The 23031-nt window shown below is 38.7% G+C and overlaps 1 protein-coding gene and 1 non-coding gene across 5 annotated transcripts in view; both read right to left on the reverse strand.

The window, feature by feature from the left end:
* Il6st (interleukin 6 cytokine family signal transducer) overlaps positions 1 to 22026 on the reverse strand; it is a 56728-nt gene extending 34702 nt beyond the window's left edge. The window contains exons 1-3 of one of the 4 annotated variants that reach the window (XM_087189400.1): positions 21822 to 22023; positions 9916 to 10002; positions 3539 to 3617 (exon numbers count right to left, since the gene is read on the reverse strand). In XM_087189400.1, the coding sequence (XP_087045526.1) occupies positions 3539 to 3602 (64 nt within the window). In that variant the 5' untranslated portion in view covers positions 3603 to 3617; positions 9916 to 10002; positions 21822 to 22023. Of the gene's footprint in view, positions 1 to 3538; positions 3618 to 9915; positions 10003 to 21599; positions 21727 to 21821 lie in introns of all 4 variants that reach the window. The other 3 variants (XM_087189401.1, XM_087189399.1, XM_087189402.1) reach the window with 3 other exon arrangements.
* On the reverse strand, positions 10214 to 10320 carry LOC147824570 (U6 spliceosomal RNA). Its single transcript, XR_015442316.1, has one exon. It is a non-coding gene; the product is annotated as a U6 spliceosomal RNA (small nuclear RNA).
* Positions 22027 to 23031: the final 1005 nt, after the last annotated feature.

The following is a 23031-nucleotide window of genomic DNA, read 5'->3' on the forward strand; positions in this document are numbered from 1 at the left end:
AACCTCTTGTCATCAACAATGCTTGGAATGCTGAAACTTGGGCCATCATATTTTCTTTGTTGGACCTCCATCCAGTTTACCCTACTACACAACTGTTACCACAGTTATGGTTCTAAAATGATTATGTCATTTACTAGCTATATATTACTATCAAGATTAAAGTCCCAACTATTTGGCATGACTTTATTCTCTTTCTCTAGCCTCAGTGTCCACATATTTAAGATAGATTTCCCCAATCAATGCCACCAGTCAATGGGTTCTTGAGTTGTTATCCACTCTGTATGGGTTTCAGTTTTCTCATATGGAAAATAACGTTAATAATAGCTATCTTGAAGGTTTTTTTTGAGATTAAAAGTTAGTTGTGTAAAACACAAGGTACAATGCCTAGTATTCAGTAAGTCTCCAATAAATGGTAGTCACACTGATAGGGTCTAGAAGGTCTTATTAGAGGTGTTATGGCATTATATCTAGGTGTCCCCCAAATAGTCACATTGGTAGGGTATAGAAGATTCTATTAGAGATATAATGCCTTACATCTAGATGTCCCCCCAAGGCCTCATACACTCATAGGTGGGGCTTTGGGGAAGTAATTAGATCATGGGTGTGTGATACTGGATTAGTCCGCTCATTAGTTTAGTATAGTTCTGGGTGTCTATGATAGATTTACTGAAGAAAGAAGACCTACCCTGGGTATAGGTGTCATCAACCAATAGGTTTGTAGCCTGGATAGAATAAAAAAGGGATAGAAGGAAGACTTACTGCTTTCTGCCTGCCCTGTCATGGACTGTTTCTCCTGTGCCATGTCCTTCTGCCATGCCGCCCTGCCTTGGAGCCCGACTATGGACTAAAACCTCTATATACTGTGAGCTAAAATAGACCTTTCCCCCTTTAACCTGAAGGTACTAGGTATTTTGTTTCAGCAACGAGAAAAGTAACTAAGACAAGAGGTTATTGGCTCTAGCAATTAATGGTAAAAGGCATCATGGATTATGGAACTGAGAAAAACCTGGGAAGTCATTTACTTCAACTTTTTATATTACAGATAAACTGGGCATGGTGTTGTAGGCCTGTAATCTCAGAACTGGGAGGATGAGGGAGGAGGACTGCTAGGAGTTCAAGGCCAGCCTAGGCTACATAGTGAGTTCAAGGCCAGCCTAGGCTACACAGTGAGTTCAAGGCCAGCCTGGGCTACACAGTGAGTTCAAGGCCAGCCTGAATTACAGAGCAAGACCCTGTCTCTAAAAAACAAAATTACTGATAAAGAAAGTTCTAGCATAAGAGTCAATGTCAATTATCAGCTAGACACCACAAAGGATAAAACTACCTTGAAAAGTTAAACAATTACTGTATTTTCCTATTCTATATCTTTCAAAGTTAGCCAGAAGAATTAAAAGTCCTTGAGGTCTTGAGGTTAACATTGTACAGTACTGCCAAATTAAATCCTGGGACTTGTCATATGTCCTATTAGGATCAGAGTTGGAATGTGTATTCCTTTGTTTCAAAATTTAAAATGTGCACAAGGCCGGGGATTTAGCTCAGTGGCATGGTGCCTGCCTTGCAAGCGCAAGATCCTAAATTCAATCCCCAGTACCAAAAAAAAAAAAAATTTAAATGTGACCTATTTATATCACCTTGCCATTATTTGTATGTGTCTACTATAAGTCTTACTGCATATATTACTTTCAATTTCCAAAAGTATGGAACTTCATCTTGTGGAGGATCTCTACTGAGTTACCCTCTGACAATAGGCCAATCATACAACTCCCCAGACTTCACTTTATTCCTTGGCAAAATCATTCCTGCTTTACTTTTTGTAAAGTAAAAAACATAAGATATAATCAGAGACTCATATTGTTAATTTTAAATCACACAGAATAAAAGAAATACTAGAAGTGGGCAAATATTCCAGTTTTCAAAGAGAAACAGGCTCATTAATTGCATCCCATGCCAAATTGTTCCCATTTTTATAGCTCTACCCAGATGACTAAATTACACGCAGTGTTTTAAGAAAAGTATTTAATAAATTTATTTTGAATATTCATGTGGACAAAAAAGAGGTGCAGATTAGGATACGGTATAATAGATATTAGAATGAACATTATGAAATTTCTGATATTTGGCTATTTTTCATAGATTTAGTTCAAATATGAACAGACTTGCTGCAGCACTAGGTTGTAATGAACAAGGTAAAATGTGGTAACAAAAAACTTTTCAATTAAAAGTGTTGCCTTTTCCAGCAAAAACAAAGCAAAACAACAAAAAAGAATGATTAGAGTAACTAGCTAAATTTAGTTTGGGTAAAAGGGCCTAAGATAAACATAGGAAAACAGTCCTTTGATACTTGGAAAGCTGACTAGTGAGAAGATAAAATAGGCCTACTCTAGAATTAAATGGGGAAAACTACAAGGAGAAAATTTGGGTTCAAGAATAAGGAAGGATAGCCAGGTATGGTAGCCCATGCCTATAATCCCAGCACTTTGGGAGACTGAGGTAGGAGGATCCCAAATTTGAGCCCAGCCCGGGCAATGTGGTAGCTTAGCTAGCCCCAGTCTCAAAACTTAAAAAAAGGATGAGAATGTAGCTCAGAATGAAGGCCGAAGGTTCAATCCCCAGTACTGAGGGGGAAAAAAAAAGAGGTTATTTAAGGGTGCAGCTCAGTGGTAAAGTGCATGATTGACTCTGGGTTCAGTTCCAAGTACAAAAAAAAAAAAAAAAAGAAAAAGAAAGAAAAGATCTTTCTAAATAGTAAATTATTTCAATATAAAATTTCTGGGCTGGGGATTTAGTTCAGTGGTTCTGCCGCCTGCCTCACAAGCACAAGGACCTGAGTTCGATCCCCAGTACCAAAAAAAAAACAAAACACCACCACCAAAAAAAAAACCCCAAAAAATTTCTGTCACTTGAATGTTCAGAAAGAAACTGTGGTTCTAGTTCTGGAGAGGGGATGTTTAAAGCTGTGCTTTTCAAATTAACTGTGATGGAACAGCAGGGTTTTTATCCCTTGACTCTGTCATGGATTTATACACTTCTGTTTTCTAAATCCACTGATCATATTTTTGGATGTCATGGTTATGTCAAATTGTTGAGAATTTCTAAATGTGTATTTTCAACTTTGGCATTTATCTCACTGTGGGTCAGTAACTACCACATGGGCATCTACAGTTTGCATAGTATTTCTTAGTTATCTCTTTATTCTGGTAACACAACCACACTGCTCAGTGATACTTTTAGCAATCAGGAGGAAAATACTAAGAGTTATCAGATTTTCTCCTAGTCCTTTATTAAAAAAACCCACTTTCCCCCCGCCTCACCTTAATGTTACTGTAGTATAAACAGAATTTAGTCACTGACTCAGACATCAAATTATATTAAAAAAACAAGAGTATTTTTATTTATTAAAATAATTTTAAATCAATTTTATTCTCTCAATTATGATACTAGAAAAAAATATAAGCATAATCATATAAAAACATAAGCTTAATATATAAGTATATATATATTTGCAGAGTTGGAAGAAAGGGTATTCTGTGAGCCTTACCCATACTTTCAGTGGTGAGGAAAACAACCAGAGCTTGCACGAGCCAAATCTGCAGCGACAACATTTTGAATAGATATTTCTGTAACAGACACATGTAATATTATTTCTAATATTTTTCTCTTACATACACATAACCTAAAACAATCTTTTGTTTCTATTGTATAGCTGTTTTCTAAATGGTGGTGAAATTCATACAAGAATGCAGAAAATGAGTTTTCAGAATACTGTGTTATTCCCACTAAATTTTATGGTTATTTGAAACTTCTAGAAAACATAATTTATACTTTAAACTTAATTTTAAAAAATCTTTATTATGTTAAGTCTACACATTAGTAAATAATTATGAGATTGAGAACTTCAGACAGACAAATTTCTGCCTGGCAAAATCCACTGCAAGTAACCTCAGAATACACTTGACAAATATGTTTGTAACTCACAGCATTACCAAAAATATGCCCTAATATATGAAGAGTGCCTACAATTTACTAAAAAATTCAGACACCTAGTAGAAAACCAGGCAAAAAGATTTGAGTAGCAGTTTATAGAAAACGAAACACAAGTAACTAAAATGTATAAAAAAGACTTTCAAACTCACTCAAAATGAGATGTATGTTATAAAAAAATCCAGATAGGAATTAAAAATGATACAGACACTCCAGAAAACAATCTGGGAGTTCTGTACCAAGTTAAAAGCAGACCACAAAACTCCACATTTCTACTCCTAAGAATGTACTCAGGAAAAACAGAAATATATGTTCATATAAGGATACACACTGAAATGCTCATAGCAGCTTTATTCATAATAATCTCACACTAGAAATAATCCAAATGTCCATTAGTTGGTGAAAGGATAAATATCAAAACCACAGCATATCCATATAGTAGAACAGCAGTCAGAATAAATAGGAATGAATCACTAATACTGTACATGTAACTATGAATGAATCTCAAAAGCATTAAGAAGCCAGACACAACAAGCTATGTATTGTATATTCTATTTTACAGGAAATTCTAGAAATGGCAAAGTGAAGGTGACAGAAAGCAGATCATGGGTTCCCTAGAGCTGAGGCAGATAAGGGGCACAAAGGAACTTTTTAGAGAGATGGAAATATTCTCACCTGATAGTGATGATGAGTATAAACTCTATACATTTATCAATATTCATTGAATTGTGTCAAGAATAGCAAAGGCAGATGTGTGTTGGGGGCACATGCCTGTAATCCTAGTACTTGAGAGGCTGAAGGGGGGAGAATTACCACGGGTTTGAGATCAGCCTGGGTTACACTGTGAATTCAATGCTGGCCTGAACTACATAGCAAGATCCTGTCTCAAAAAACAAACAAACAACACAACACAACAACAACAAAAATAATAGCAAAGTTTCTGATTTGAGATTTTACCCTATTCAAGCTAACAAGTTAACATGCCACATTTCATGGATACTGACAAAACATGAGAATTTTGAGTCAAAGACAAAAGACTATTACTCATTTTTGTTTGTTTGTTTGTTTTTGGTACCAGAGATCAAACTTGGGACCTTGCGCTTGCAAAGCAGGTGGCAGAACCACTGAGCTAAATCCCCGGCCCAAAGGACTATTGCTCTTAACAACAGCAGCAAAGCATCAGCACTTTTTGTGCCAACTATACTATGAAGAGTCAGATGACTGAGCTTAAGAAGCCTGAACCTATAAAAATGAGCAGGAAGAATTCTTGCCCTTTACTTTGGTAGAAGGCGTTATCTTGATCTTTCAAGGCTACAAGCAAATGTGTCCTTTGCTATCTAAGGAGATACCACTTCTATCTTCCATCACCCTTGAAAAGATGGTTCAGAGAAAAGGCAGTCAGGACTTTTGGTCATAAGACATGCTGAAATGTAAGAGACCCATGGGTTTCCTATCAGACTGAACACTAACAAGTAAATTTTAGTATTTATAACTCAGACCTAAATTATAATAAAACAAAAGTTGCACAGACGAGGTGAACAGCCAAACGAAATTAGTGCTTAACTTTTCTAAAAGATACATACAATAACATTTCCTAAAAGCTAGATATGTAGCTCAACAGTAAAGCGCATGATTAGCATGCATGCAGGCCCAAATTCAAACCTCAGCACGAAAACTAAAAAGCTGAAAAAGAGAAACAGCCAAATATTCATAAACACTAGAACAGACAAACTGTGGCATATTCCAATAACTGAGTTACAGCAATGAAAAAGAACTTACTAAGTATATGCAACATGAATGAACATCCCACAGTAACACAGAAGAAACCAGACATATAAAAGTACATTCTGCATGATTTCCTTTATATGAAGTGCATAAATAAGCAAACAACTTTTGGAGAAAGAGGTCAGAATAGTAGTTTTCTTTTTTGGAGGGAAGAGGACAAAAGGGAACATTCCGGGTCCTGGGCACGTTCTATATTTTGATGTGGACAATGGTAAAAACTCACTGAGCTATAAACACTGAGGAGTTCTGGACTTTAAAGTATGCAAGATATAATTAATAAAAAAGTGAAAAAAAAAAGAAAACCAAATCAAAACTACCCTGATATACTTATCTATGTAGTGTTGGCAAAAATATAAAACCTAGAAAGTTATCAGTGAGACTAAGCAAAAAAGATACTGTTACACATTCATAGGTTACAGTCTATACTGAACAAGTTTCCTAATAAATTCTACACTCAAAACTATATAGTTTGTAAATCAGACCTCCTTTTAAAAAGAAAACAAAACACCTACCCAACATATGTAGTCATAAGGTGTACTACAATATCAGTAAAAACTAAAAGACATTTGAACCTAATCATTCTACTTCTAGTTGTTTTATCTTAATAGATAGGAGCAAAATAACACATGTACAAAGTTTTTCACTGTAGCATTGTTCATAATAGCAAAAAATTGAAATAATCTAAATGTTTCTGATAGGGTACTACCACTGGTTAAAATTACAGTATACCCCCAACATAGCATACACATAACAATAAAAACTGGACAACAGTAAGTGAGGGATGAGAGCAGGAGGGATATTATCTACCATATACTCTTTTTTTTTTTCTTAAATTCTTTTATTGGTACATTTTAGGTATACAACACAATTACATTTCTCATTGGGAACTTGTACCTTTACATGATGCATCTTGGTTCTTATTTTTTCCCCATTCCTAGCCCACCCTTCCCTATTTACAAAGACTGTATTTCCATTTTTTCCATTTCTCATCATTTTTTCCTTTCCCTTCTTTCCTTTCCCCTGCCCCTCCCACTACCGCTACCCCTTTGGACCTTTTCTTCCTATTTTGCATTATCGATTATTCATTCTAATCATTGGTACAATTTAGGTATACAATATAATGACATTCATCATTGGAAATTTGCACCTTTACATAATCTCTCTTGGTTCTTATTTTTCACCCTTGCCCAGCCCTCCCTTCAACCCCTCCATTCCTCCCTATTTACAAAGATTTTGTTCCTATTTTTCCATTTTCTCATATTAATTCCATACCCTTCTTTCCTTTCCCCTACCCCTCCCTCTTCCTTCCCCTTTGCCCCTTTTCTTCCTATTTCACATTACCTGTTATATATTTTAGTCCTTATTTACACTTTCAGTTTCTCACACTAGAGAAACTATTCGGTATTTATACATGTGTGTCCTATTTATTTCACTTAAGAGTATCGCCTCAATGTGCATCCATTTAGCTATAAATGTCTCTAATGTCTCATTTTTTAATGGCTGAGTAGTACTCCAATTTATAAAAAACCCCCACATTTTCTTTATCCAGTCTCCAGTTGATAGGCATTTGGGCTATTTCAAAGTTTTAGCTATCACAAACTGTGCTGCTATGAACATGGGTGCACACATATCACTGTGGTATGATTCTTTTAATTCTTTGGGGAAGATCCCCAGCAGTGGAATAGTGGGGTCAAATGGGACTTCCAGTCCTAGTTCTTTGAATCTACCATGTACTCTTAGCATCTGTCCACTGGGGTATCAATGTGACTTTAGTATTTATGCAAAAAAATATACATTTTAGGGCTGGGGATTTAGCTCAGTGGTTCCACCTCCTGCCTTGCAAGCATAAGTTCCCAAGTTCGATCCCCAGTACCAAAAAAAAAAAAAACATTTTAAATTTAAAAATACTTAATGTGGCCAGGTGCAGTGGTATGCATTTGTAATCCTACCTACTTGGAAAGCTGAGGCAGGAGGATCACAAGTTCAAGGCTAGCCTGGGCAATATAGCAAGATCCCATATCAAAATAAGATTGAAAAAAAAGGGGGGGGGATGTGGCCGAGTGGACCACATGTGGCATGACTAATAAGCCCTTGGGTTCAATATTCAGACCACACACAAAGGAACAAACATCAGAAAAAATACAATGTGTAAGGATTTTCCTAAATAAAATTTGTAGATTGGTGCTTTGTTAAATATATATCCTAACTTGACTTTATGCACTTTCTAATCTGTAGCAGTCATTCTGTACAAAATTATTTGATAATGAGCTGTTAAGACTGCATTGGGAGTAGGTACATAAGAGATCTAGTTTACAGGAATCATTTTCTTCCACGTATTTCATTCCTTACTTCCCAACTTTGGCCTCCTATAGGGTAGAGGATGTAGTTCATTGATAGAACACTTGCTGACATGCATGTGTGCATGCACAAGGTCCTGGGTTTGACTGCCAACACAGTCAAAACACAAAACACAAACAACACTGAAAGAGCAAACTGCCCCACACTAGAAAAATCTACCACTGTCTAACTGCTCATCAAAACAAAGAAAATACAGTATCTGAGAACACTGGTACAGTATGTCATGGTTTCCTGAACATTTACCACGGACCTCCACTCACATCAGAGGTTTCTCTACAGTTCAAGAAAACTGGCAGTTTTTCTACTGCTGTGCTCCCCCTCCCATCCCTTGGGACTGAAACCAAGACCTTCACACTGCGCTGTATCCTCAGCCCTTTTTTATTTTTATCACTAAGTACCTAGCTTGCTTAGTCTGGACTTGCTCTTGTGGTCCTCCTGCCTCATCTTCCCAGAGTGCTGGAATTTTAGGCATTTGCCACCAGGCCTGGCTGCTGTACTATTCTTATGGCAAAACTCAAAAACAAGAAGTCCATGACAATAGTTATGTTTACTTCAAAGTAGTCAGATTTAACTGTGCAAGCCATGAGATACAAGTAGAACAGGCAAAGGGGCTTCACATTTTAATAGAAAGCAATGTTTCTTATTATTAAGACTGTTGAGATGTGAGGAAAGAGCATCTATTTGAAGCACTTGATTTTTTAGTGCATCTAAGAGATGGAGACACAAGAGCCTTTATAAAATATATGCCCTGTAGTTAACTTCATGTAGGAGCTTACCTCTTTAAAATGGACAAAATTGACATTTTTTATTTTTCTCTTCCTTTTGATCTACTGACAGTAGACTCCCATTTTAAAATTCAATTAATAGCACTCCCTCCCTCATTTCTTACAGAATTTTCTATGCAAATTTAAAACATGTCTAGCAATCACAGATATAGGAAAGGTGTATCTCAGAACTGAGTGATTCTTCTATAGCTGTCCTCCACAATGGTGGATCAATATAATAGTGTTAAAAGGTGCTATAAGATGTGTCATAAGTAATTTGCTGCTGTTAATGTTAAAATATCAAAGTTTATTATTTACTTAGAAATAAGAACAAATATGAGATAACTGTTATAGTTGTTCACTCTCATTTTCATGAGCTTTCACAAGTGGGAGAAAATGCAGTATAGTTTTAATTGACAAATATTTAATAGCTATGGCCTTATAAATTATTTTTACTGCCTATGATTGTGATCTTTCTATTTATGTCCATTTTCTTTTTAATTTAACCCAAGAACATAATGAAAAACAATGATAATACATCAGATTTACACTAAACATGAGGACGACTACCAATATAACTTTTGTTACTATGGTAAGATTATTGCTATAAGTTTAGAAGAATATGTGAACTCTAAATGGAAAAAAAAAAAAGCAAACATGTTTAGTAAGTTGAAGCATCAGGACAGGAGAAATTTGTTATGTTTTATAGTACACTATCAATTTAGATAAATTTTCCAAAAAGTTTGCAAAACTTTCATTGATCAATTATGAAATTAATTATTTACAAAATTATCTACTTTCTCTCTACTTCCATTAGCACCAATCTATCCTCTCCCGTCTTCCATTAGTACCAATTTTGAACTCATTACAACCAACACTTGGATACTGTTTTATGCACACAAAATGCATTTATGTAAATTATTTCACTTGATTCTCTTAATATCCTAGAGAAGCAGGTGGATAGGGCAGAGAATATTTACTGGATTTTTATAAAAGAAAAAAAATTCAGACAAGGTGAAGTACTTACCCAAATCACAATATTAGTAAGTATGGAGCAGGGATTTGAAACTCAGTTTTCTACTTCCAAATGTCATGTTCTTTTGATTGGGTCTTGCTTTAAAGATAGAAAAATCTTGTTCAAAAAACTGACTTTGATAATATTTTATATGTGTACTTTAAAAATCCTTGTCTAATATCAGGCTTTCAGGTCTGCACAAAGTATACCATTTTAGAGATCTCCTGAACTTGAGAATAAAATAATTCCATAAATAATTATGTAAGATTACTCAAATATCCTAGTATTAATGCAAATTTGGTTTTGTTTTTTAAATATGGAACGTTTCACGAATTTGCATGTCATCCTTGCGCAGGGGCCATGCTAATCTTCTCTGTATCGTTCCAATTTTAGCATATGTGCTGCCGAAGTGAGCACAAATTTGGTTTTTTTTGAGATAGGATTCTCTATGTTGCCCAGGCTGGCCAAAAACTACTGGGCTCAAGTGATCTTCCTGTTTCTGCTTCAGTAGCTGGAACCACAATCACCTAGTGTTATGCTTTGATACCACACTTGCAAATATTAAGGTTCAGCCATGCCTAATTCAAATTTTCCTAATGTCTATGTAATGTTATCAAGGGACATTCTGTTAAATGTGATAAAAGTAATTCTTTAACAGAATCATACCTTTTGTCTTCTACTAGTAATAAGTTAAAGCTGGTAATTCTTCAACTGCCAAACTGTTCTACACATATAGAGATAAAAATTTATTTTAAGATTTGCTCAATCATAGGTTAACTTCTAGCATGAATAATTGTTGCTCCTTTTTGAAATACAATGACTTAAAACTTAGGTGAAGAATTGAATCCTCCAATATTGTTTCCTATACAATAAGCCTTTAATGTATTTACTAACGTAAGGAATTGAATTTCTAACAATATTTTTAAAATTTCAAGTAAGGGGGCAGGGGATTTAGCTTAGTGGTTCCACTGCCTGCCTTGGAAGTGCAAGGTCCCAAGTTCGATCCCTGGTACAAAAAAAAAAAAAATTCAAGTAAGAAGAAAAACTGTCATGTGAAAGTCCCATATCACATGAAAGCTCCCCATAATCCCACCAAGAGATAACTACAATGAGCATGTTGGTGTTGGTGGATATTGTTGCAAACTGTTCTGTGCATATATTCTAACTTTGTTTAAATACATACTTTCATAATTTACAAAGATATGACCATGAAAGTGATGAGTGTTTTGTTATTTGCTTTTTTTCACTTAACACTACATACTGGACATGTAAGTTAATACATAGATTAATTCCTTGTAAACTCTGCTCAAATTTCCTTTCTCATGGAGCTCTTCCTCAACTACCCTATGTTGCTTCCTCTGCTCTCCTTTCCCGTTTTTTCCCCCATAGCACTTAAGGTTGTCTATAGTAGGCTGACAAATATTTCACATGAAGGGCCAACTTTGTAGGCCTTAAATTCTCTGTTGCAACAAGTCAACTGGTGTGCAAAAGCAAACAAATGGGCAGGGCTGTGTTCCAATAAAATGTTATTTATTAAAAAAGACTGCAAGCTGGATTTGGTATACATGTCCATTTGTTAGCTCTGTTCTAAAACATTATACAATTTATTTATTTTATTATGGGTTGAATCGTGTCCCCCATCCCAGGTTATGTTGAAGTCCTAAAGCCCAGTACCTCAAAATGTGATCCTATTTGGAAATAGGCCATCACAATACTCTAAGGGCTCACACTTTAGAGCCTTTAGTACAGTATGTCTTAATAAGAACAAAGACACAGGAAGAGATATGTGACAAAAGAGGCAGAGATTGGAGCAGTGCAGCTGCAAGCTAAAGAATGTTAAGGACTTCTGGCTATTACCACAAAGCTAGGAAGAGGCCAACAGATATTCTTTCTAAGTCAGGAGTATTTCTAGCCTCCCTTGAGAGAATAGATTTCTATTGTTTTAGGTTACCCAGTTTGTGGTACTTTGTTAGAGCAGTTGTAGGAAACTAATACATTGTCTGTATTACCAAAACAGAATGTAAGCAAATGAAGCAGGAATTTTGTCTGTTTTGTTCCCTGTTATATTCCTTGAATCTACAGTCATACTTAGTACAGTAAGCGCTTGATATATTTGCTGGATGAAGAAATACTTTTTTCTGAATATGTCCATAAGATAGCAGTATAGGAATATACTGTAACTTAATGCTGAGTCTTTGTATGGATGGCTAGGCCCTTTGGTAGGTGTACTCCTAGCTTAGCTATATCTTCTCTTTGGCAATGAGTCTGTTCAACTATTTTGCTTACCTTTTATTTTGGTTTTCTAGTTTTCTCACTATAAAATTTCTAATGTTTTAAAATATATTCTGGATATAAGGCCTTAATTAGAAAACTGATTCAGACATATGCTCCCCATCTACGGCTTATCTCTTCAATTTTGTTTTGTTTTTGGTGGTAGGATGGATTGAACCCAGTACTTTCTCACACTGACCTACATCCCTATCCCTTTTCTTTTTTAAGAACAGCGTCTAAGTTACTAAATTGCCTAGGTTGGGTTTGAACTTGCAGTCCAGTCTCAGCCTTTTCAATCTCTTAACATTGTTTTTTGAAGACCAGAAGATTTAATTTTAATGAAATCTACTCATCAATTGTGCTTTTGGCATTGTTTTTAAGAAATCTTTGTCCTAAGTCACAAAGGTTTTCTCCTATTTTATTCTAAAAATTGTACAGTTTTTATTTTTAGGCCTCTGAATCATAGTCAATATTTATATATGGTATGAAGTAGGACTTCAAGTTCATTTTGCATATATGAATTGCCAATTGCATCAGCACTATGTTTTGGAAACACTATATCTTCTCAAGTAAACTGTCTTTTCACCTTATCAAAACACAGTCATCCACTAATATCAGGGTTTATTTGACCACTCTCAGTTCCAGGGGTGAGTACACTGTGTAAAACCCAAGTATTTCAGGATTTGTGGGGAGGGGCTCTGTTCAAATTACCAAACTACTGTCCTGGCACAAAAGCGGCCACAGATAATAAACACAAGGGGGTGGCTGTTTTCTAATAATACTTCATGAACACGAGGTGAGTTTGCCAACTCCTGTTCTATTTCTTCCATTCATCTATTTGTCTTTTGCAACTACTACAGTGTCCTGATATGGTAGCTTTACAAGTCTTGAAGCCAATGTGCTGTGTGGATTTTTTTTTTAAATCAGCTATCATCCTTTTTTTGAGACAGTTTTGCTATGTAGTCCAGGCTGGCCCTGAACTTACTCACTATGCAGCTGAGACTGGCCTTGAATTCCCAATCTCCTTCCCTCAACCTCCTTGTTGCTAGGATCACTGGTGTGTACCACACTACCCAACTATGCTATTATCCTTTTCTTTATTCCTTTGTACTAAAGGTCTCTTTTTTACTCCTCTGTATTTGTATAACATTCCTTGTTTATCAACTGAGCAACTGAGGAATTTGACTGTGATGCCCCTTGGTATAGTTTTCACATTTCTTGTGCTTAGACTTTGTTGAGCTTTTGAGTGTGAGTTTATAGTTTTATCAAAACTATAATATATCTGAGGCTAATTATATTCCCTACTACTGAAATAAGACCCTTCTGGATAGTCTTCCTAATACCCCATCAATCAAGGTATTTTCTAATCTGGCTCATGAGAACAGGCACTATTGCAGACTCTGGGAATCCCAGGTCCCATTAAATCCATCCTTTCAAGAGGTTCTTTCCCTGGCCCTTGATTGGTTTCTTGCATCTAAGCACTGATCAGTGTTCACCTGAATACTTGAATGGGACCTCTGAACCTTTTGAGAGTTCTCTTTCTGTGGAGTCCTCTCTTTTTCAGTACTCTGCTCTATGGACTCCAGCCATTTTGGTCTCCCCAGTCATCTCCTCCTTCAGTTCAGGAATACTCACTGGCCTCAGCCTGGAGTTTCCTTTACCTGTCCCATGGCTTGAAAATTCTAGCTAGCTCAATCACAGGGTTCACCTCATTTGTTTCTTATCTGTCAAGACCATCATCTTTCATCACCTGATGCCCAGTTTAACTTTCCCCCCCTTTTTTTGGTTTTTCAGATAGGAGGGTAAACCTTGTTACTCAATCTTGGACTGCACAAATATTTGGATACCAAATTAAATATGAATTATATAATAAAACCTTTGTCAAAATATTGTTTGTGTGTAGAAAAGCCTGAACAGGCTTGAAAACAGAATCAAAATGTGTATTAGCCTGAAAATATAAGCAATACAGTAAGTATTGGAGTCTTCTCTTATCCATGGTTTCAACAGTTTTAGTCATGTCCAGTCAACAAAGGTACAAAAATGTTAAATGGAAAATTCTAGAAATAATTCCTCAGTTTGAAATAACTTCTAGTTAAGTATATTGTTATACTGTTATTAAGTATATTGTTATACTGTTGCTAATCTTTTACTATCCCTAATTTATAAATTAAACTTCATCTCACGTATGCATGGACAGGAAAAAAATCTAGCTTATATAGGGTCTGACAATATTCATGGTTTCTGAAATCCTTGAAACATCCTGGAACATGCCCTTGTTGATAAAGGTGGACTACTGTAGTTCAAACAACTGAAGCATATATATAAGAATTTATAAGCTGAGTGTGTAGTTTTAGCTATGGGGAAGCTGAGGCAGGAAGACTGCTTGAACACAGGAGTTTAAGCTCAGCTTGGAAAACACAGTGGGATCATATCTCCAGAAATGATTGAATGAATGTTATGGTTTATATCCAGATGGCTCCCAAAGTCTCATGTAGTCCTAGGTGGGGCTGTGGGGAGGTGGCTGGATTATGGAGGCACTATTATAGTTGATTTGCTATTGAGAAGTGAGATCTGGTTGGAGTATGTGGGTCCCGGGCATTATGACCCAGAAGGGTAGGCTTGATCCTGCCTTGATTCTCTCTGCTTTCCCACAGCCATGACATGAGCAGTCTCCTCCTCCATGCCCCTCTGCCATACTGTCCTGCCTTAGAGACAGTGGACTACTGATTGAATCTTTACAAACTGTGAGCCAAAATAAACCTTTCCTTCTTTAAGTTGTGGATGTTGGGTAGCATGTCTCAGCAGCAAGAAAGTGAATAATATGCATTTTGGTGTGAGAGAAGTGAAGCAGTCACTATGACTACCTGACCATATGGTTCAGAAGCCTTTGGAACTGGTTTGCAGGAGGAGTTTAGAAAGGTTCTAACACTCCTGATAGAGAAGTGGCCTTAGAATGCTGTAAGCACAGTTTGAAGGGAGATTCTGGCTGACGGTTAGAAGACCAGAAAGCTAATAGAAAGGCAGATGGTAAAGACCATGCTTAGGAGGTTTCAGTTGGGAAGAACTCCACCAGCAGTTTGATTCCAGGCCATGTGTGCTGTGTTCTGGCAGAAAATACGTCTACATTTTGCTCATGTCCTGAGACGGCAGAAGACTAAGATTAAGGCTGATAGACTAATTAATCTGGTGGAGGAAATTTCAAGGCAGCCTAATGGTCAGACTGTAGCATCAATACTGCTTGTTGCATTTAGTCATGTTTATTTTGAGAGCCAGGAGCAAAAAGTGAATTTGAAAAGTTTTTAGCTTGGCCAGAAAGGAAGCCCTTGCAAAGGTGGTGTCTGGGAGTGGAGATGGTAGAAAAGATGAACAAGAAGCCAAGTACTTAGCCTGGCATGGTGGCCTATGTCTGTAATCCTAGCACTCAGAAGGCTGAGGCAGGAAGATCACCTTAAGCTCCAGGCCAGTCAGGGCTACATAATGAATTCAAGGCCAGCCTAAACTACATAGAGACCCTATCTCAAAAAACAAGACAAGACAAAACAAAACGAAACAAAAGCCTGTACTTTACAACAGAACAATAAAAAGACAGCTTCAGGCATCACAGGACCCAAAGATCCCACCCTTCACACCTGATTGAAATTTCTTTGAGAAGAGAGCTCCAGGGTAGTGCTCAAAAACAGCTCTTAGGGCACTGATTCCTCAGGATTTGGTTCACAGTGCTCAGCCATTCAGGCACTCTGATGGGCCTCTGGAGCCACGGCAACAGACCTGGTTATTGCTCAAACTGGCAGGAGACGTTGGCTTCCTCTACGCAGTGCTGGTTTTACAAGAATGCCAAGCGCAAGAGTTGTAGGGTCAGGAAGGCTTCCGCCCTGATTTCAGAAGAAGGTTTGAGGCCAGGCAGTGTCCCCTAAGAGGGGTGTGTGTGAAGCTGTGAGAATTAAGCTGAAAATACAGTGGAGAGCCCAGAAAGCTGGAGAAGCCAGGAATGTGGATCATCTGAGAAAAGGCACAAGGAGTGAGCAAAGCCCATGCAAGAAAGAATGAGGGCTACAATCACCAGCAATGCCACAGGGGCTGAACTGTCCAAGCCCTTTAGATTTCACATCTCAACACAGCTCACCCAGGGTGCTGGATACAGAGAAGCAGGATTTAATGTTTGCCCTGCTGGTTTTGGTCTTGCTTTGGTCACACTGGTTTCTATCCCCCTATTCCTCACTTTTGGAATGGAATGTTTACCTTGCATCACTGTACATAGGCAGTGTTTTAACTTCTTTTTGATATTTATAGGGGCTCACAGCTAAGCGTTTACCTTCAGTCTCAGAGAAGACTATGGACTTGGACTTTTCGGCAGTGCTGAAACTGTAAGACTTTGGTGACTCAGGGATGGACTTAATGCCTTTTGCATAAAGAGGTACACATGAGTCTTTTGGGGGATGGGGGTTGGGGGCAGAATGCTATGGTTTATACCTAGATGTCCTTTCAAAGCCTCATGCAATCATAGGTAGGGCTTTTAGGAAGTGACTGAATTATGGGGGAATTATAGCTGACTTGCTATTAAGAGGTGAGGGCTGGTTAGAAGAGGGGGGTCACTGTGGCCATGACCTGGAAGGATATATATTCTGTCCCAGCTCCTTCCTTTATTCTCTTGTTTCCCTGCTGCCATGACATGAATGGCCTCTCCTCCTCCACGTTCCTCTCCCATGCCATCCTGCTTTGGAGCCAACTAACTACAGACTGAAATACGAGCCAAAATAAACTTCTCCTACCTTAAATTGTGGGTGTTGGGTATTGTGTCTCAGTGATGAGAAAGCAACTGAGACAAATGATTTAGTATCTGATATATTTAAAAAGGCATCTCACATCACTGGGGAAATGAATTGTTCACTAAATACTAGTGGGACAATCAGCTTTATGAACAAAAAAATAAGGAGCCTCATTTCATATCACACACACACACACACACACCACATTCTCACACATTCACTCCCTCCAGATTAAGGAACTACTTGCAAAAGCAAACTTGTAAGCATGTTGGAAGAAAATATGGAATGTATTTATGATGTTAGAGAAGTTCTTTTACTAATTATCTTTAACTATTTTTGCCAAATGAAAAGGCTTCAAGAGTACTTTGATAAACCCTATGTTCTCACCATTGCTCAAGACATAAAACATAACAAACATAATTGAAGTCAATGATTTCCTTCTCTCAAAAAGTGCTAAATTTAAAAAGGTAAAACTGCACAAAGTACTGCAAGAACACAGAGAGTACCTAATTCCAATAGGGTTCAGGCATAAAATAAGGTTAAGAGTTTTCCAGATAGAGAAAATAGCATGCACACGAGCTATACATAATTCCTGACTCTTACTGTCTACTAAAGATTATCAATGACAAAGTCTCAACATGCCAGTCTACCTAGAGCTGTGCTACCTGAAACATAGCTCTGGTGAGTTTACTTTCCTAGGGGAAGGGGTCAGAATGTGTAAGTAAGAGAACATCCAAATAAAAAGAGAATGTGAACTAAGGTGCACACCTGTTATCCCAGCACTAGGGAGGCTGAAGGAGGAGTACTGTCTCAAGTTTGAGGCCAGCCTAGGCTACATAATGAGTTCAAGGCCAGCCTGAACTATATCCAGACCCTGTCTCAAAAAGAAAAAAAAAAAAGATACACACACAAATTCAAAAACAAGCTGCGGATGTGGCTCAGTACAAAGGCCCTGGATTCAAACTCCAAAACTGAAAAGAGAGAGGGGTGACAGATAGTGCAGAAGATACCAGTATGAAACATACTACTAAGAAGTAATGATTAAATCAAGCTCCTTTAGAGAAAAGAATAAAACTGACTACTAAAAATTTGGAGGCAGAAGATTCAAATTTTAATGGGGGCAACAGATTTACTGTGTTGAAAGAAATGAAGTCCCTGCACTATATATGTATACATGCAGCTTTAAAACAGTAATCTGCCAGGTGTGATGGTGCATGCCTGTAATCTCTGCACTCCGTAGGCTGAGGTAAGGAGGATCACTGTGAGTTCGAGACCAGCTTGGGCTACATAGTGAGTTGAAGACCAGCCTGAACTACACAGAGAGAACTCATCTCAAAAAAACAAGGAAACAAAAGAAAGACAATAATCTATCCTAAGCCATAAATTAACAGATACTGTTCTCTTATTCATCATTAATCAGCCAACTTATTTCTCATTAAATCTCACTAAAATACACTAGATGGCCACATAATAAAGAAAAGTAGAGTCTAAAGCCTTGTGACAATATCACAAGTGTTTCTGAAGCCTTCCAGACTACCTGACTACCTTGCTTCTGAATTTCAAACACCTCCTGGAATTTATATAACCACATAATGCAGCTGATTTTTTCCTTTATCCACCTTCCGGTCTTCTTTTCTGAATTTCCTTTAGCTTTTATCTCCTAGCTATGAATGTATGCAAAGATAAAATATGTGGCATCTACTTTTCTCTTGAAACAACATAATTTCAAGAATTCTGGCTTGGACCTTGCTTTTAATTCTAGTTACATATCATCTTCTTGCATATTCTGTCTCTGACTTAAACTGCCTGTTTACAGAGTCTCTCATTCTCTTACCTATCCATTACATTTTAGCTTGGCCCAAGTATGCCATTCAGTCTGGTTTTAACTTTAAAGCATCATCTAGACCAGTGGTGGCAAACCTATAGCACCCGTGCCACAGCCAGCTGGTTGTTATCATTGAAAGCTCTAAAAGGTTCACCATCACTGTTCTAGACTCTGAGCTCAAGCAACAACAACAACAATAACAAACTAGACTTCCTCTAATACATCTTGTTCTTTCAGTCTGTGCTTCTACGTATTGTATGCCCTGCATCAATGCCTTCCTGATCCTGCTTTGCTCTACTGATTGTTTATAATCCAGGTCAAACATCTGTGGAATTTACCCCCACTCTCACAAACATCTTTGTTCCTAGTACACTTTTATATAGTTCCCTAAAAGGATTTACAACATTGCACAGTAATTATTTTACATGTCTTGGTATGCTCAGAACCTAACATTTTTTGAGGCACCTTATGGACAAGTTAACAGTGTTGTTTTTTTTTCCTGCTGTGCTGAGGATCAAACCCAGGGTCTCAAGAACTAGTGGCTAAATCCCCAGCCCAAGAGTTGGTTTTAAAAGATCTTTTGAGGGCCAGGGATTTAGCTCAGTGGTTCCGCCGCCTGCCTTGAAAGCACAAGGACCTGAGTTCGAGCCCCGGTACCAAAAAAAAAAAGATCTTCTGATATGGTCATATTATTCTACTCACTGCCACTCAAGCATACTATATGATTATGTTTAAGATCTCAGATTCTGAAGCCAGGCTATTTCAATGCAAAGTTAGGATCTACTTATTAGCTAGGCAAACTAAATTAATCTTTCTGTGCCTCGGTTTTCCTTTGTGTGAAAAAGAGGAAAATAAGCTCTACCTCATGAGGTTATAAGGATTAAATTCATTATTATAAGCAAAACATTCAAAACATTGGCACAAAATAAGCATTAAGTATGTACCAGCTATTATCATTAGTACACCGTAGACCTTTTTCATGTGAGTCCTCTTATGTTCTGTATTTCCCATTCTATATTATGCTGTCCATGTTGTACTATGAATGGGCTCCCTTCATTTTTCCCTTTATCTAAATCTTACCCAGATTTTGAGGCTGACATCTGGTAATCATTCCAATCTTCATATGATCACTCTTTAATTAATATCTACTGCATAGCATTTCCTGCATCACTCTACTTAATTAAAATTGCTTTGCATCCAAGTAATATTTCACATATAAGTTTGTCAACCCAATTTTTAAAACTCTCTGAAAGTCCTGATGACAACTTAGGCATCTTTCTGATTTCCTATAGCAGGTGATAAGTGTGTGGTTTTTGTTGAGTAAAAATAATAAAACTCAAAGGAAATCTCAACTCTGATCACACTGCCTTTGCAATCAAAGAAATGGAGAACACTGTGAGAACACGCTCCTTAGAGAGGTAATGGTCCCATGTTTCTCTAGAAGCCAAGCTGCAAATGTATTAGGGCCAAGGAATTCTGACTCCCATTAAAATGAGAAACCCTAAAATAGCTTCTGGAGGGAAAAATCCTCCCTGTTCCTACACAGGAGTTATGGGTAGCACTTAAGTTTCCAAGTCAAACTGTAGCACTGGATTCTCTAAGAAAAATGTGTTAACACGACAAGATGTGAACACAGGATTTGCAGTCAGCAAGGTTACAGGGGGACCCCTGAGACTGTTTCCTTCTCCATACTGGATATTGTACCATCTACTTAACAAGTATATACCGTATCAACATCCACATAAAGATTTAACTGAAATTCCAAATTTCCTTAGAAGAAAATTTTAAAGAAACTGAAAACATACCATTCACAAACGCGAGAACATTTTTAGTTACCTAAGAATATGTTATATTAGCTTAGCTGGCATCAGTAGTTTATAAAACTACCAATGAGAAAAACAAGTACAATATTGTCAATCATACAGACGAGATGGAAGGACAAATTTCACCATAAAGTTTATCCTTCATGGACATTCTTTTTAATTTGTTCTTTCACTATGACTAAAAACAAGCGTTCAAAATTATCTCCAAAAGGAAATGTTTGGAAAGTACAATTTAACCTGAATATAAAATCAGTTTTATAAATGTATTCCACCTTATAGTGTAAATTTAGGAAATTAAGATAATGGCGAACGGCTCAAATGATGATCTGAGTCAGTACTTTCAAATCAAGAGTTCTTCCAACTTGAAGCTGGCAGTCACACAGTCTAAAGGGTTTGTTTACAGCACTAAAACAAACACCCTAATCTTTCAGAAGATTCAACCTGAAGTTCTAATAATAATTCTTTTATGGCATTCTAATTGCTGAAATGACCAATACTACACAAATGAAGCCCAAATGAATTTCCTTTGGAAGGAAAAAAAAGAACAAACGTGGCAAGTTTTACTTTTAACCTGTGGCTCCCCACCCCCACTCCCACTCCCGTTCGGAATTGTGAATCAAATGCTGTTCATCCACGGAGAAAACACAACACTGCTAAATGTTACGCTTAGGGTAATGGGTGAAAATGTGAAGATGGATCTGTTTGCCTCAGGATACAGTAGTATGTGGCAGTACACAGATCAACAGAAAACACGTTAGTAATACGCACTGTGAACTTTCAATGATCCAGAAACCTTACAATTGAAGAATGAAAAGATGGCTCTGGGGAAGGGAAATCAAGCTCTGAGAGAGGAACGAGGAGCCAAGTGTGAAGCCAGAGGCGTGTAAGGGGCAATGGAGGGGAACTGGGAGTACGTGGATGGTAACCAGCGGTTTGGTCTCCGCGGGAGTTTTGGGCGGGGGCTCACCGAGGGTGTCGGCAGCGTGCGCGCGGTCGGGGTTAAGGTCATACCTGGGGTTGAGAAATCGAGGTGACAAACTTGGGAAAGTCGAATTCGGAGATGGGAACCGGGAGAGGAAGGAATGTGGGGATTTCCAGGCTGGGTCTGACAAGTTCGGGGAGCGTCGGGTGCTCAGTTCTAGGGCGAAGGAGGCCCTAGAGTAAGGGGCCGGTCGGCCCCGGAGCAACCCACACCCACGCGCGACACGGCCTGCCTCCCCCGTCCCTTCTCACCTCAGGCCGCGAAGCCGCGATCCTCCGCGCTCGACCTGCTCGACGCCTGGCCGAGCAGGACCCGTCGGCCAGGCGGGCGCAACCCCCAGCTCAGCAGAGCCCAGGCGGCGCCTGACCAGCCCCGCGGCCCAGCGGCCGCTCGCCAGAGCCTACGTCCCCTCGCAGTTCCTTCCCCGCGGACGCCGCGCGGCCCTCCTCCCCGGGCAGAGCTCGGCGCCCCTTAACCCCTCCCCGCGGCGCCCCCGGGAGCCCCGCCCCCGGACCCGGGGCCTGTGTGCTGATTGGGCCCCAGGAGTCCAAGCGCACCCGGCCATTGGCCCAGGGGCCGCCGACGCCAAGGGGGCGGGACTCGGGGCGGCTGCGATTCCCGTAACGAGGCTCCCGGCATCCCGGATTGTGGTGGCTGCGCCCGCGGTGTCTCTCAGACGAAGTCAAAGGGTTCCCCCACCTCCCCTCTGCGGGCGGAAGGAGCGGAACGTTACATTTTTCCATGGAATAACGGGGTCACGAACTGAAGCCCCCGGGTCCTGCCAGCGCCTCTGTCCTCCGGTGTAGCCAGGCGCGTTCTACCTCCCTTCGCGGCTTTCCCCGAGGGACTTCGAGGCTCGAGGGACCGCAGGACTCCCTTGGGGACAGGGAGGCGTGGGAGCTCCTTGGGGACAGTGAAGGGCTCAGTGACCGTGACTGCGCTGGAGAGTACGCAGCTTGTGGTGGTGGCTTTGGTCCAAGTGTTATGTAAAGGAACCTTGCTGCGGTATACTTTTTTTCTTAAGTTAGTAAATGAGTTTGGGTGTGATTTATCAGCGAATCCAGAGCTGGTGACTTGCCAAAAAACTAGTGTTTCTTGTGGTTTGTACCTCAGAATCTGTGATAAAAATACTGAGTAGGAACCAATTTCATTGTAATTCACCCTCACTTCCCCGACCCCCACCCCACTGTGTGGAAAATGAATCTAAAGGCCCACGTTGGCAGATATTTTTTTCCAAAGGAAGATGAGAAGCTTAAAAGATAAGAATGTGTGTGACTGTAAAGAAACATTCAACTCCGGAATCTTTTGAGGGAAAGAATAGCAGACTACAGGAGAGCAATTTTTTGTTTTGCTAAGATAGGAACCAAACCCAGAGCCTTGGACTTGGCGAGATGAGCAAGCCCAGCCCACAATAATGTCCTAATGAACAGATTATATCCAGAAAATAAGACGACTATTAAG

Source organism: Heterocephalus glaber, unplaced genomic scaffold (assembly GCF_053883595.1).
Source record: "Heterocephalus glaber isolate CG9 unplaced genomic scaffold, H.glaber_assembly_v1.0 deba00001538, whole genome shotgun sequence".
NCBI lineage: Eukaryota > Metazoa > Chordata > Mammalia > Rodentia > Bathyergidae > Heterocephalus > Heterocephalus glaber.